At 42.0% G+C, this 15271-nt stretch overlaps 1 protein-coding gene across 2 annotated transcripts in view; it reads left to right on the top strand.

Moving 5' to 3' along the window:
* Window positions 1–13958, top strand: part of ATP12A (ATPase H+/K+ transporting non-gastric alpha2 subunit) — a 46752-nt gene extending 32794 nt beyond the window's left edge. For both annotated transcript variants that reach the window (XM_040326380.1, XM_040326381.1), the window contains exons 16-23: window positions 954–1122; window positions 2840–2994; window positions 5047–5170; window positions 5471–5616; window positions 6927–7060; window positions 7843–7944; window positions 10801–10892; window positions 13682–13958. In XM_040326380.1, coding sequence (XP_040182314.1) covers window positions 954–1122; window positions 2840–2994; window positions 5047–5170; window positions 5471–5616; window positions 6927–7060; window positions 7843–7944; window positions 10801–10892; window positions 13682–13710 — 951 coding nt within the window. In that variant the 3' untranslated portion in view covers window positions 13711–13958. The remainder of the gene's footprint in view (window positions 1–953; window positions 1123–2839; window positions 2995–5046; window positions 5171–5470; window positions 5617–6926; window positions 7061–7842; window positions 7945–10800; window positions 10893–13681) is intronic.
* Window positions 13959–15271: the final 1313 nt, after the last annotated feature.

The raw sequence follows: 15271 nt of genomic DNA, 5'->3' as shown, positions 1-15271 counted from the left end.
CAAGATGGTGAAAAAGCACTCAGATCTGATGCATGTGAATTTGTGGAAAATTATTTCTACTTAGCTGGTGGGTCCACATCTCTGCCCACAGAAGAAGAAGAATAAGAAGCAATTGATCTTTTCAGAGGAACTCATGCTTGCCATTGCCAGCCTTAGGCTTCACAACATTGTCTGTAACAGTGACAAGGTTATGAAAGACTTTCCCTGTGATGAATATGTTAGTGTAATGAGATTCAAGCTAAGAACAGATCTTCCCCTTATGCAATGTAGCCTCAGATTACTGGGATGTCATAAAAAAAAGACACATTCACATTTCAAGTATGAACTTGGGACAAGCTCTTCATAAAATGAGGAGTTTTGTCTGCTCCTGATCCTCTAGGTTCATAGCACTCTTTATTGTTCAGTGTATGCTACTGCTAAGGACAGCTTTCTTTGTACTGGTACTTCTTTTGCTAAAGGGAGGTAAGTAGGACGGGTGCATGTAGCCGTCTTCCCCTCTAAAAACAGACTCATGGACTTGTGTGCCATCTTACAGACACCAGTAATGACTTTACAAGTTTTACAGTATATTATTGGTTGCATTGTTCTTCTTGTTCGTTTCCCACCTGCTTCTCTTTCAGGCGTTCCTGGAATAGAGTTTTCTCTTGCAATGTCTAAACTTGACTTCTAATTGAGTAATATTTTACATAATAGATTTCAACAGAGAGTATTATGTTACACATGCATTGTCTGCCTTTAATAATTTTGTCTCTACCTCTCTCCGTCACTAGGGGGTGCTCTATGTAGTTAATCCCACCCTTATCCTTCATGCTATAGCCTCCATTCACCATATGTGCTATATTCTGCTTAGACACACTATGATAGCTGTAGTGTAATGATGTGCACACACACTTTGCAGTACTACTAGAGAAAAGCGAGGACCCTGCCATCTAATGGAATATTTTGTCTTCCAGAACTGTGTGGTTGCTGTGACTGGTGATGGTGTGAATGATTCTCCAGCTCTGAAGAAGGCAGATATTGGCATTGCTATGGGAATTGCTGGCTCGGATGCTGCCAAAAATGCTGCAGACATGATCTTATTGGATGATAATTTTGCCTCCATTGTTACTGGTGTGGAAGAAGGTGAGCAGACGTATAAGTGAGAAATTTTCAATGGATTAAAATGTTAAATTGGCCATACATGGCTTGAATATCAGTTGATATTTGAGCTGTGGGTGACTCTCACTGCACCACCCGTCTCACCAAACTTTGATTGGAAAATTGAGGGAGCTAGGTGGAAGTTGTTGGCCAAAAGGGACTGCAACCAGGTTGCCGGTGATCTAATGAGATGGTTCCTGTAAGGACTGCGCAGAAGCAATTCTTGCCGACGGAAATCCCCAAACCTCGAGCGACGTGGAATTCGAGGAAAGTGGCCAGTCGGCCTCACTTCGCTCGGACGGCTCGCTCGGCCTTTTTTTTTTAACATCCTCCAATCCACAGGGATGTTAAAGAATGAGCCTGGATGCCGGCCGAGGTTCTGAGATTTCCGTCGGCTAGGATTGCGCCTGCGCAGTCCTTTACAGGAACCATCTCGTTAGGGGAACCTTAACGACAAGTCACCGGCTGTTTGAATACAGTAGCTGGCAGGGGAGAATCACCTTAACCAATTGAGCTCTTTGAACGTACTATGTAAGTCCCGCAGTCATCGGCTTGTGTGGGTTTTGTTCATCCGGCGACTGGCTTCAAAGTGGAAGTGAAGTGGCAGCTCCCGACCAGATTTACACAGCCGGCCGTGCGGTGCCTTCCCACTCTCCTTCCATGGTTCCCAGGCTGTCATGCACTCACCGGAGCCTGGGAACACATCCTCCGGCTGAAGGAGAGAAAGTGCAGTGAGACCGAGGCAAATCCCTGCCTCGATCTTACTTGCAAACAGTGAACCCGGAAGTGATGTCACTTCTGGTTTCACAGTACAGCCAGTGGACACTTCTAACCAAGCTGATTTGTGTTTGGTTAGATGATGTGAAGAGCAGGGAAGACAGTGTGGTCTATTATTATTATGCCATAAAGAGTACCTGTCATCTGCCTAATGCTATCACATAGGAGTTTTGTGATAGCAAGTAAAATAAATTAATACAAATCCGGAAACCCCCACACATCTCTACACAGGGTGTGCATGCGCATGTAAGAGGCTCATAGCTAACTCTAAACTGAGCTGTAATAGCTTTTAAAGTGTCACCTTATGGGGGGGAGTTTTGGGCCTCATTAATTTTGGTGATATTGCGGGCGCATGCAATTTTAAGACATGGAAAGTTTAATTATCTATTTACTCGATTCAACCTCATCTTTTTATATTTTAACCAAGAATGGGTATTTCTTTTTAATGAAAATTTGCGTTTAATTAACTTTTAATACAAAATTTCATACAAATTTGCAACTATCACCATTTTATTCTACAGGGCCTCTACTTTCAGAAAATATATCATTTTCTGGGAGTTTAATTGCCAAAAATTATGATTTTCTAAATGTACAGTGTGTGGGAAAAAAAATAAAAATTGCTCTGGAGCCAAACTGGTTAACCACACTGTGAAGGAATATATTAGATTTCTCTCATATCAGTGCACAGGCTGGATAATTTATGCATGGATGTCTAGCTTTACAGTCAAATATACAGGTTCTACACGTCTTGCTCTGATCACTGGGGTAACTGGTTTGGTACTTCACCATTCTCTGAACAGTAAACAGCTGCATGCCAGGGAACAATAGATTAGATGTTAGTCTATCACTAATGAAAAGCTTCCTTTCCTTCTTTATCATGTCTGCAGAAATGCAAGTGTCTCAACAAGTCTTTTCCATTTTACAGGCCGTATAATCTTTGACAACATTAAAAAGTCTATTGGTTACACCTTGACCAAGAATATCGCTGAGCTGTGCCCATTCCTGATATACATTGTTGCCAATGTTCCGCTGCCGATCGGCACCATCACCATCCTGTTCATTGACCTGGGGACAGACATTGTAAGTAAAAACATTGTATTAGAAATGAACTATAGCTTTATATTTGATTCACTTGTAACAGTACAGCCAATCGGTGCCCATAAATGCAGCCTTATCAGCGTCCATCTGCAGCCTCGCCATTGCCAATCTGCAGCCTTGTTATTGTCGAAATAGACAGAGTCGGGTTTTCTGTGTACCCGGCCTGACTCCTATGATGGACATAACACTGGTCCAATGGCGGGAAGTCACTGCGAGCCAAATACACGGGAGATTGCGGTTCTGTCTATTTTCGGAAGCGCTCGTTCCCACCTTCCCCTCTGAGGCAGCCCAAGATGGTCACCAGTCATCTCTATGACCGTCGGAGGCCGAGCGCAACGTTGTGATGTCACGCCCTGGTACCCGGAAGTAAACAAAGCAGCAGTCGCGGCTGTCGGCATGAGATTGGTGATTTTTTTTTTTCACGATCTCATGCTTTCCAGCCTGGAGGAGAGATGTGGGGGTCTTATTGACCCCACATCTCTCCATAAAGAGGACCTGTCACACACTATTCCTATTACAAGGGATGTTTACATTTCTTGTAATAGGAATAAAAGAGATAAAAAAAAAAAAAAAAAAAATGTTTTAAATTTTATTTTACTTCTTTTTTTTTTTTTTTTTTTAACGCCCCTGTCCCCGGTAGCTCGTGCTCAGAGGCGAACACGCATGTAAGTCGTAAATGCCGTTCAAACCCCACATGTGAGGTATCGTCGCGTGCGTTAAGAGCGTGTGCAACAATTCTAGCACTAGACCTCCTCTGTAACTCGAAAATGTAAAACATTTTAAAGCGTCGCCTATGGAGATTTTGAAGTATCGAAGTTTGGCGCCATTCCATGAGTGTGCGCAATTTTAAAGCGTGACATGTTAGATATCTATTTACTCGGTGTAACATCACCGTTCACATTATACAAAACAATTGGGCTAACTTTACTGTTTTGTTATTTTTTAATTCATGAAACCGTTTTTTTTTTCTCCCCAAAAAAGGCGTATAACTTTTTTTCTTGCACGGTATTTGCGCAATAATTTTTCAATGACCACCATTTTATTCCCTAGGGTGTCGTGTCTGCTTAGAAAAATATATAATGTTTGGGGGTTCTGCTTTTTTTTTAGCAAAAAAAATTGTGATTTTTACATGAAGGAGAGAAGTGCCAAAATAGGCCCGGTGGACAAGTGGTTAATGACCGGTCACTGCTGCGCTCTCTCCTTGGGTAGGGTGACCGTTCTTATCTCCAACACCTTCTGTAGTTTTTCTGCAGGCAGCCTATATAGTAGGTGGAGCCTGCAGGGCCCATCCGCCAGTTCTGCTCCCTGCACCGGTTATCTACAGCACAGTGATGATATTTATATTGTAATACTAGCTGAATACCCGGCGTTGCCCGGTCTTCCTATCTTAACCTTTTGGGGAGGAAAATCATAGTAATATAAATATACCCATCTTTTATATAAGGGTGTAGGTAAGGGTTAATTTAACTGTCATATATTTTTATTTGGCATATAAGTAATATGTGTACCAGGTATTATTGAAATATCTCCAGGCGTACAGAAGTTATGTGGGAACATAAATTTCCCATTGATTTGCATGGGACTTTAAACAAAAACCCCGACCCTCACAAATGGGGGTAGTTAAGGGATAAATTAACTATCCTATAGTTTAAGTGGACATATAAGTAACATGTGACCTCTACAGCCGTTTGGAAGTTATGAAGTAACATGTATTTCCCATAGAGTTGAATAAGACTTTAAAGGAAAACCCCGACCATGGCAAATGGGGGTGGGTAAGGGTTAAACCACCTATCCTATGTTTGTTGCTGACATATAAGTAACATGTGTGCCAAGTTTCATGTTAATATCTTTAGCCGTTTGGACGTGATGCTGGAACATACATACACACACACGTTGAGTTTTATATATATATAGATTTGGGTTTGCAGAGGCATTTTTCTTACACACAAAGTGGATTTATATTCTTTGTGTCCATCGATAACCTTAAAGCATGTAACATGTATATTGGCATCTAATCCTGTCATACTTCCACAGATTCCATCCATTTCATTTGCCTATGAGAAAGCAGAGAGGGACATTATGAACAGAATGCCGCGTAGGAAGAATATTGACAGACTGGTGAATAAGGAGCTGGCTCTATACGCCTATATACAGATTGGTATGTATATCTTTATGCCTACCTGCAATACAGAATAGAGCTGGCAGTGTCACCTGAGCTCAGCTAGCCAATACAAGAAGCATTGCCATAGTCCAGAGCAAGCAATCAGATATTTCCTGGTGTGTTCTATTTTGTGCCATTGAAATTACAACTGGAACTTTGGTTGCTTCTGGCTAATGCATTTGTATTGCTTTTGGAAGCTTAGTAGAAATAAGCCCTATAACCCCCCAAGTAGAAGAAATGAAAGTGCAGTTTCCTCTTCTTTGTACTAAGCTCTTACACCTTGATTTGTATTTACAGGGATCATCCAGTCTGTTGCAGGATTTCTGACTTACTTCACCGTCTTCGCTGAGCAGGGCTTTCTGCCCTACACACTTATTGGTATACGTGTTAGGTGGGAAGATCCAACTAATCAGGAAGTACTTGACAGCTATGGACAAGAATGGGTACGTTATCACAATGGAGCTTTGTTTTTTTTTTGCATGATGTGTAAAACATTTTCAGAAAAAAAAGTTGCAATGGCAAGGCTAACATACCGATCCCGTAACTTGTGGATGAGTTCAGCTTCTTCCCATCCAACACTTAGCAGATCCTACGATCATAGATGGATTGTGAACTCATGGGCAGTGTGGTGACCTGTAACAACAGTCCTACAATAATCAAGAGTTTGGGGATTAGTGAGTTCTGAATGTCTTCTTCACCAGACAGAATAGCTAATGCATTGTGAATACAAAAGAGGAACATTGTTCACGCTTTGTTCTGTGAAGCTCATATATATATATTTCAGAGAAAAATAGTGACCTGTTGAATAGCAGCAACTGTATGAAGCCAAACAGGGGTCACGATTGCAACCTCGCACCATGCTCAAAGGGGCCAGTGTGGCCCTCCTGTACACCTGGATAAGAAGGGTGGTAGCATATAGAGGAACCAATGTCCTCCATTCACCTCCTGCAGCAGCTGAAAGCCGCTTCACCTCTCCCTCCCGCAGGCATTCAGCAGCTGCAGGAAGAAAATTAAGGGGATTGATTCCTACTATATACAGCTCCTCCTATATAGGTCCTGCCCCCCCCCCCCCCCCCCCCGTGTGCTCTCCTGGCTCCCTCTCATCAATCTGCAGCACTGTCAGCTTTGCCCCTCTCATCAGCATCTGCGGGGGAATGTGTTAGTAGGATGTAGAGTGGGGAAGGGGCTGGTAAATATGTAATTTACCAGTCAGGGTTGGTGTTTACTATGCTTCAGTTTATGAATGAATGGAAAGCCTCTGTACAAAGCTATTCCTGTCCATTCATTCTGTTTAGCTGAGATATAGATTGAAGGCTGTGTACCCAATCTCCTTTCTTTGTCTCAAAGGGGAAACATCAGAGGTCTGTTTAGACCCCTGATATGTCCCCAAACAGCTACTAAATATATAAAAAAAATAATTGTACAATTATTTTTTTTGTAGCTAAATGACATTAGTGATGGAACTATCAGGGTTGCACTCGCACCTTGGGGGCTGGTGTTCTGCCACCAGGCTCGGAGGGAAGGGCCCCTGGCCTTTCATAGTATTTTGCACCAAGCCCTGAAAGTTCAAGTTAAGCCTCTGAAACCAAGGCTTCCATTACCAGATAACTTTTTGCAGCAGAAACCAGCCATATACTTCCCATGTATATACTGCAGAGGACAGCATCCACAAAGTATCCATTGTGCGTTTCCTGTATCATTGCAAACCTTTTGCTCGCTTTCCTCTTATCGAGTGTATCTTGTATTATTGCAGACCTTCTTCCAGCGCCAATACATGGAGTGGACAGGATATACAGCTTTCTTTGTGACCGTTGTTGTAGTGCAGATGTCGGATCTTATCATCAGAAAGACCCGAAGAAACTCGCTCTTCCAGCAGGGCTTCTTTGGGTAAGTCCGAGGTCAATGAAAATTATAACGAGTGAGCATTGTTGTCACATGACTGTGAAGAGTGTGCTATGGGATGTATGGACCTTTGTATATCACTTACAGATAATTGGCAGTGGGGAACGTGAATAGAATTCTAGGGTGTATCACTAGAGGGTTCTCCACAGGAGGAAGGATGTCCTGATTATCCTATATAGATCCTCCCCCCCCCAACTTAGATACCATGTTCAGTTCTGGAGCCTCACTTACAAAAAGATATTGATGATAAAATAGAACACATTCATAGACAGGCAACAAAAATTGTGAATATAAACCATATCAGGAGAGACTGTAGGAACTTAATCTGTACAGAGGAAAGGGGAGACATGGTTGAAACCTTTAAATACATTGAGGGTTGTAAATAATGTTCAGGGGGTGCAGTATTTTCAATATGAATCCAATATCAAGAACACAGGGACATAACCTCAAACTAGCAGTAAGAACGTTAAAACTTAATGTATTATTTTGGTAAGAGTAGTTGATGCCTGGAATAGACTTTCAGCAGAGGTAGTGAGTCAGCCAACAATAAGTGGATTCAGACATGATTGGAGCACACATAGATCTTATACTCAGACAGAAAAACCAACTAAAAAAAAAATGGAGGCAGACTTGGTAGACCCTTTGGTCTATTTTTTTTCTGCAGTCACGTTTTACTTTTCTTTGTTTTGTCTGTGTATTCATTCGAGTGCAACATCTGTAATGCAGCTCAACATTTATTGATCAGTTCTTTTGTTTTTCTACTACAGCAACAAATTTCTTCTGTTGGGCCTGCTTTCACAACTCGCCATAGCATTGTTCCTGTCCTACTGTCCTGGGATGGCATATGGCCTAAAATTTGTCCCTCTAAGGTGAGTCCGATCTCTGCGCAAGTAGTGCAGCATTCACCAAATTCATGTACTTGTCTAGAACTTGTGTTTTAATATGGTGCCTGATACACCACTTTAAGAATGGATTTGAGACACTTGCTAAATCTTTCTCTGTACACCAATATAAATATGGTCTTAATTAGTCGTCTGGCTGTAGCCATAATTCACAAAGTTTAAGAATGTTGGGAGACATTTGCCGGTTCAAAAAAAAATGGCAGAGAGTGCTGATCGGAGTGTTCTGGTGGGGGCAGCATCCCCCGGTCAGAACACAACAGCTCAGCGGGGGAGATCGCTGGACTAACCTTGCTTTGTTAGTATAGTATCTCTGACTGAAGCTTTCATTTTTTTCCCTGCAACCCGTGGAGTTGCGTGAAAGAAAAACCTGTTGTTGTGTACCAGGCTAATGGTTCTATTCCTCCCCTTCTCATACACCCTTAGGAACTCACCTCTGTCTATTAACTTTGTATCACCAACTCCATTAATCTACTTGCTGTTACTGAAACTTGGCTTCAAGAATCCAACTCGGCTTCCCTCTTCCATGGTGGTCTTTTCTGGACTTACTCTTCCAGACCCAGTGGATGGAAGGGAGGTGAAGTTGGAACCCTTCTATTCCCACAAAGCACCTTTTAGGTTCTTCACTCAACCTCCCCTCTCTTTACTTTAGGAATACTGTAATTGTCTATTTTCTCCAGTTTCTTTAAGTATTGCTGTTACCTACTGGCCTCCTTCACCAGTGTCAACCTTCCTTTGAGGTTTTGGAACTACATTTCCCGTGATGCTTAACTACACTGCAGAGTGCATGAGCATCATGGAAAATGTAGTTCCAAAACATCTGGGGTGCCAAGGTTCACCATCACTAGACTAGTGCAACCTCTCCAACAATCCTTTTTTCTCTCTGATCTACCTTATTAGTTTCACTCTCTCCCTGTTTTCCACCTCCCTAATAGTAACCTGTAGAAACATTTGCCACTTCTCTTCTCTGCTATTGAACACCTCTATGACAAAATATCACTCCTGTCCTGGCAACTTCTGTCTACAACAGTTCACCTCTTATCCTTACTGGTATCCCTCACTAGACACAGAATCAGGCCACGACTGCTACAACCAAAACAATGTAGCCACACTCTTGAAACTTCAACCAATATAAATCTGCCCTCCAAAAATATGATTGCCTCCACATTGCCAAGCAGACCTATTTTATCACACTTAACACCCTCACATCTGAGAGAGTCCCCATCAACTTTTATCTACCTTAAAGCGGATGTGCCACTAAAACAATATATTAAAAGCTAGCAGCTACAAATACTGCAGCTGCTGACTTTTAATATAAGGACACTTACCTGTCCTGGAGTCCAGCGGTGATCGCAGCAGAGGATGAGCCGATCGCTCGTCACCCTGCTGCTCCCCCCTCCATCCACGGTGAGGGAACCAGGAAGTGAAGCGCTGCGGCTTCACTGCCCGGTTCCCTACGGCGCATGCGCGAGTCGCGCTGCGCCCGCCGATTGGCTCACACGCTGTGTGCTGGGAGCCGAGTGTTCCCAGCACACAACGGGCGACAGACGGGATGTGACGGAATGCCCGTCTTTCGCCCGTAGCGTGTGGCCGGAAGTGGGTGCAAATACCTGTCTTTAGACAGGTGTCTGCACCCCCCTCCCCCCTGAAAGGTGTCAAATGTGACACCGGAGGGGGGGAGGGTTCCGATCAGCGGGACTCCACTTTAGGGTGGAGGACCGCTTTAAGGCTGCATTCACACCTGAGCGTTTTGTCGCCTGAAGCGCGATGCTCAAAAACGCTAGAGGGGAAAAAATACATTATTCCCTATGGAGATGGTTCACATCTCCACTCCAAAACGCCGAACGCCTGAAGCTCAAACAAGTTCCGGACCCTTTTTTGTTGCGCGTATCGGGTGGTTTGGGCGTTTCCATTTCCCATAGAAAGTAATGGAAACGCTCGATTCAAGCGGCTACGGGCGTTTCGTCGCTTTAATCAATAGAACATTTCACCAGGCAGAAGATAAAAAAAAATCTATCAACATAGCAACAAGTGATGAAAAGATAATTGTTTTTAATGGCTTAAATAAAAAACGTTGAAGTACAAAAACGTCGGCCGACGCTGTATGCAAACGCGCAAATAAGCATGAATCCGCGCGACAAAACGCCAGAAAAAACGACCGAACGACCTACGCTCAGGTGTGAATGCAGCCTTAAGTCTTAATAATAATAACTTTCATAGGATACAAGCTGTTGGTATTTTATTTAGAATTTGTTGGCGATGCTTCACAATGTAGAAATAAAGTTAATTTGCCTGAATTCGGCACACGGGTCACTGTCGGAACTAAAACTGTCACAGATGTTTTTTGAATTAGGCGCAACACATTCATAAGAGCAATTCACACCAGAAAAACAAGAGATAGTCTGAAAGGAATCGTATAAGGTATACTACAGCGCTACTATATATAAAATATAAAGGAAAAAACAACAAAAATATCTAAATAATATTGCTGCAATATAAACGGTGAACTAAAGCAATAAAAAGTCTGAAAGGAATGCTGCAACTGTCACCCGTTTATAACAAAAATCAGTGTTTGTTACTGAAAAGTATTTTACCTCCCGCTTGGCATGTAGAGTACTTTTCTTCAACAAGTTCTCTCTTTTATTTTTAGTCTTCATTTTATAAAGAGATGAATGACAAGCCCATTGATGATTATTAAAGAGAGCCGTTAAAGACTCCAAATCATGGAACAGTTGTCTTGAATGATCTGAGTATAGAAGAAGACAGCTCATGAATTGTATACGGTGTATATAATGTCTTACGATCTCCTCTCTTTCTTGTGTCCAGAGTGCAGTACTGGTTTGTGGCCACGCCATTCTTCTTCCTGATCTTTTTCTATGATGAAATCCGCAAATTGCTGATCAGACGCCATCCCGGCAGTAAGTATGCTTTGAACAGTTAAAACTGTACCCTGTGGGCAGATCTACACTTTATACTACCAGCATGTTTTGAAATGGACAGTTAAACCTGTGTGCTTAGCTGTTTATCTCGTAGGTCACCCAACAAGAAAAGTTCTTGTTGTCAGATGAAGGTTTCATATTTCTAACTAGGGAATGCATTGCAACATACAGCAATGCCTTTAGAAAAAAATATATATATTTTTCCTAGACAGATCTTATTGTGAAATGTAATTGAAAAATATATAAAATTACAATTTATTACTGAAGTGCATTGAAATGCAGTAGTAAAGTCTGATGAAGAAAATATACTGTATTTATCGGCGTATAACATGCACCCCTAACTTTAAGAGGGAAGTTTCAGGAAAAAAACGTTCCACAGCCCCCTGCGTATAACACACAGGCACAGTTTACCCTCTATATTCAGGGTAAAAAAGTGAGTGTTATACGCCAATAAATATAGTAGGTGTTTCTCTCTCTCTCTCTCTCCCCCTCACACACACAGATAAATGTCAATTTAAAAATAAAACAATTGTGCTAAAGGGAAAAAATCCTAGGACACCATTGGATACAAAATGGGATAATGAAATGAACCCAAAACTTACAGTGGCTGTAAACGCAATTCATGAAATTTGAGCTGGGCACATCGATCTGCAGTGTTTTCTTATCTCTCTTCAAAGCATTAAATCCCCTGGCTTTCTTCTGACAAGTTCTCAGACAACCGAGATAAAACCAGCCCTAAGGGAAGGGCGCAATAAAGAGACTAGCAGAGAGAGCTTCTTTAGCCCAGGTTCACACTGACATGTGGGAATGAAATCGTACGAGTTCAGCTGAACGCACACAATTTCATTCCCGCATGTCAAATCACATCAATGTGAACCACAGTACAGTCAGTCTCCCAGTGTCCAAGACTTCTCTTACAATGCTGAAATGAGGAAGTGAAAATTCTATCATGATGTGCACTTTCTAAACAGTATATAAAAGATGAAGACAGCAGATATACAAGTAAAACTTATGTAGGGAGATTTGTATCATCTGAGGGTATTCACTGGTAATAGGAGAGGGTTTATATCCACTTTAAGTGCACTTGAGTTTGGGTTTAAATGTCATAATGTGCTAGTATGCACGGCATGCTAGCTTATTATGGCAGATTTACCTTTTAACTTATTTCACCCCACTTCATGACCAGGCCATTTTTTTTGCGATACGGCACTGCGCTACTTTAACTGGCAATAGCCCCGCCTTTCGACACTGTTCCCAAATAAAATTGATGCCCTTTTTCCCCACAAATAGAGCTTTCTTTTTGGTGGTATTGGATCACCTCTTTTTTTTTTTTATATATATTATATATATATATATATATATTGTACTCCCTGCTATAAAACGCATCCAATAAAAAAAAAATTCTGTCAATATGTATTCTGCTACATGTTTTTGGTTAACAAACAAAATAAGCATATATTGATTGGTTTGTGAAAAAGTTATATAGCGTCTACAAACTATGGGATATATACTGGAATTATTATTTTTTTTTTTTTATATACTAGTAATGGCGGCGATTAGCGACTTATAAATGGGGACTGGGATATTATATGTTTCAGAAAATCTGACACTTTTTGGAAACCAGTGACACTGATACAGTGGTTAGTGCTATGCACTGTAATGACACTAGCTGGGAAGGGGTTATACATCTAGGGGCAGGGATGGCGACCCTTGGCACCCCCAGAGATGTTTTGGATCTATATTTCCCATGATGCTCAACTCCACTGCAGAGTGCATGATGATCCTGGGAAATGCACTTCCAAAACATCTGGGGGGGTCAAGGTTCCCCCATCACTGATCTAGGGCGATCAAAGGGTTAAATGTGTGCCTAGCCAGTGTTTGTGTGTTAACAGTGTGCTACTTTTCCAAAATCAGAACAGAGCTCTGCCTTGTTTACAGGCAGAGCTCTGTTCTGTGTGTTTTTCCCAACGATTGTCGGGTCATCCATTGGCCGGCGTCTGCTGTGACAAAGCACAGCAGACGTGGCGTGCCCCCCCCTACCCAGAAGTGCCAGATCACATACTAGGTACCTGATCTGGCACAGGAGAGCTCTGCCACCATACATCCTTGTGATGTGGTCGGTAAGCGGGCACACAAAGCCCTCCAGCAGTATGCGGTCTCTGGTGCAGGTGCTTCCCCCTTTAAGGCCAGTTCACGCACCAGATGCAGTTCCGTGTGCTTTTTTTCTGCGGAAAATGCATGCACAGTGTTTTCCAATGGCTCTAGTTCACACCATGCAATCAGTTTCTGCACCGGAAACTGACTGTATGGTGCCAACTAAAGCCCCTGGAACACTAGTGGTGCATGCATTTTTAGTGCAGAAAAAATGCACACAAAACTGTACTGAGCTGCGTCTGGTGTGAACTGGCCCTTACTCCAGTTTTCCTTCCATTTTAAAGCTGCGATGACGTCACAGAGCTCTGTCCATATTGCACATGCGCCGTCACAGGCTGCTGCAACTATCTCGGAAATGGTGCACATTTAAAAGATGTTCACTGTATTTAAATGTAAACCATATTATGACCTTACAAGTGAAAGACTGGAGTTTACTATCGCTTTAAGAAATTGTCAGATCCGTATTAGGTGATTTGCAATGTTCAGAACATAAAATTACAATTTTCTGACCTGTTGTGAGACTGTAGTAGAAAATGATTATCCAGCTTCTTTCATTAGCTGAGTTTCTTTGCTTTCACTATGTATTAATTGCACCTTTCTCTTCTCTTCTCCAGGCTGGTGGGACGTAAATATGTATTATTAAAAGGTTCGTTGGACCGTGTTGTACCTAAGCAATATTTTCAATGCTATTATATATATATATTATCCTGTTTGTTGAACAAATTGGGTGAATAAAAACTGTAAATGCACTGTATAGAAAAAAAAAACTAATGTAAAAAGAAACTAGGACGAATATTTTTTAGTTCGTCTCAAAATACTGAAAATGTATATATTTTGTATACAGCTACCTTTCTAAATACAATGCAAAATAAAGTGTTTTTAATTAATAAAGCGTTATATTTTTTTCATATATTACTACATGGAAGAAAAGCAGAGTGAGACTTCAGTGTATTGTAAATGTCACATTTAACCCCAGGGCAATATTTTCATATGTAAACTTGGTGTACTGGAAGGAATTTGGGATCGAAGGAACAGAGCTGCTGCCGTCACCAAGGAAGGGGGTCATTAACAATTATTACAGCCCCCCTCCACAACTGCCTTGCCCTATTGATGCACCTGTACCTCAGGTTCTCCCCAGGGCAGAATAGCTGCTCCTAAGCCGGTTATACTGGGTCGAAAGATGAAAGCATTTCGTAACTAAGAATTTCCATTCAAATTTTGCTCCATTAGTGAGCCCCAGCACCTAATTTTCATGTGGCCATCGAATTTGAGGGCTTGGAATTTTTTTTGAAAAACAAACAATTTCCTATGATAATGGGAGAATCGTGTAAGAAATGTGCATGCACTGTGTGACCAGGTAAGAAAAGAAGATTCCTGGCCACCAAAATTATTTTCTGTAGCAGCATCAGGTGAAATTGAAGGCTTGGTTGGTCGAATTTTTAAATCAATGGTGGCACCATCAAGGCACAAAGTGTACAAAACTAGATTTTTCGAAAGAAAATTTGTTCCAAATTTTGACCCATGTATAGCCTGCATTATGCTTGAAAAAGAACGGACTGTTTAGCAACCAATCATATTCCTGTAGCACTTATCCCCAGAGGGGCTGCTGAATTTGACCCAGGTCTCCCTTGGTAGTTCAGAGGTTACCAGTCCTATGATAGGCACACCAACAACACAGGATCAGTCTAGGGTTGTCTTTTTGTAGATTTATTGCAGCAAGCAACAGGAGAGAAGCATTGAGGGTGCAGGATACTCCAAAATAGATACAGGAGGACAGATCCTCAAGCAAGCAGCCCTTGTTGGGGGTAGAGGGGACAGCCATGAGCAGTCCCAGTCCTTGCAGAAATTTCTGACATCTAACCCCCTTAAAGCACATGCACACCTGGAATCTTAAACAAGTCTCAATGTCCAAGGACAGCTGTCACCCAGCAGCAGAGATGAAAGGAACCCTCTTTGGGTCAGCTTTCATAGGTGATGCCTTCCAGCAAATATCTTTCAAGCCAGATTCTTTCAGGCCCTCAGCGGAGCACATGGTGACCTAACAACATATAATCTCTCCAGTACACAGGCTACATCCCAGTGGCAGCAGTCCCAAGACAAGAACACTCTAAACAAGCCTCCCAAACATTTATCTTCTCCCTTAGCCTACTTGTGGCTGCCCCTCTCAGGGATTGGCTGAGGTCAGACAAATATTCAAAACTTAA

The sequence above is a fragment of the Rana temporaria genome, chromosome 10, assembly GCF_905171775.1.
Source record: "Rana temporaria chromosome 10, aRanTem1.1, whole genome shotgun sequence".
Taxonomy (NCBI): Eukaryota; Metazoa; Chordata; class Amphibia; order Anura; family Ranidae; genus Rana; species Rana temporaria.
The sequence above is the reverse complement of the archived record's forward strand: the minus strand, read 5'-3'. Positions and strand labels throughout refer to the sequence as shown.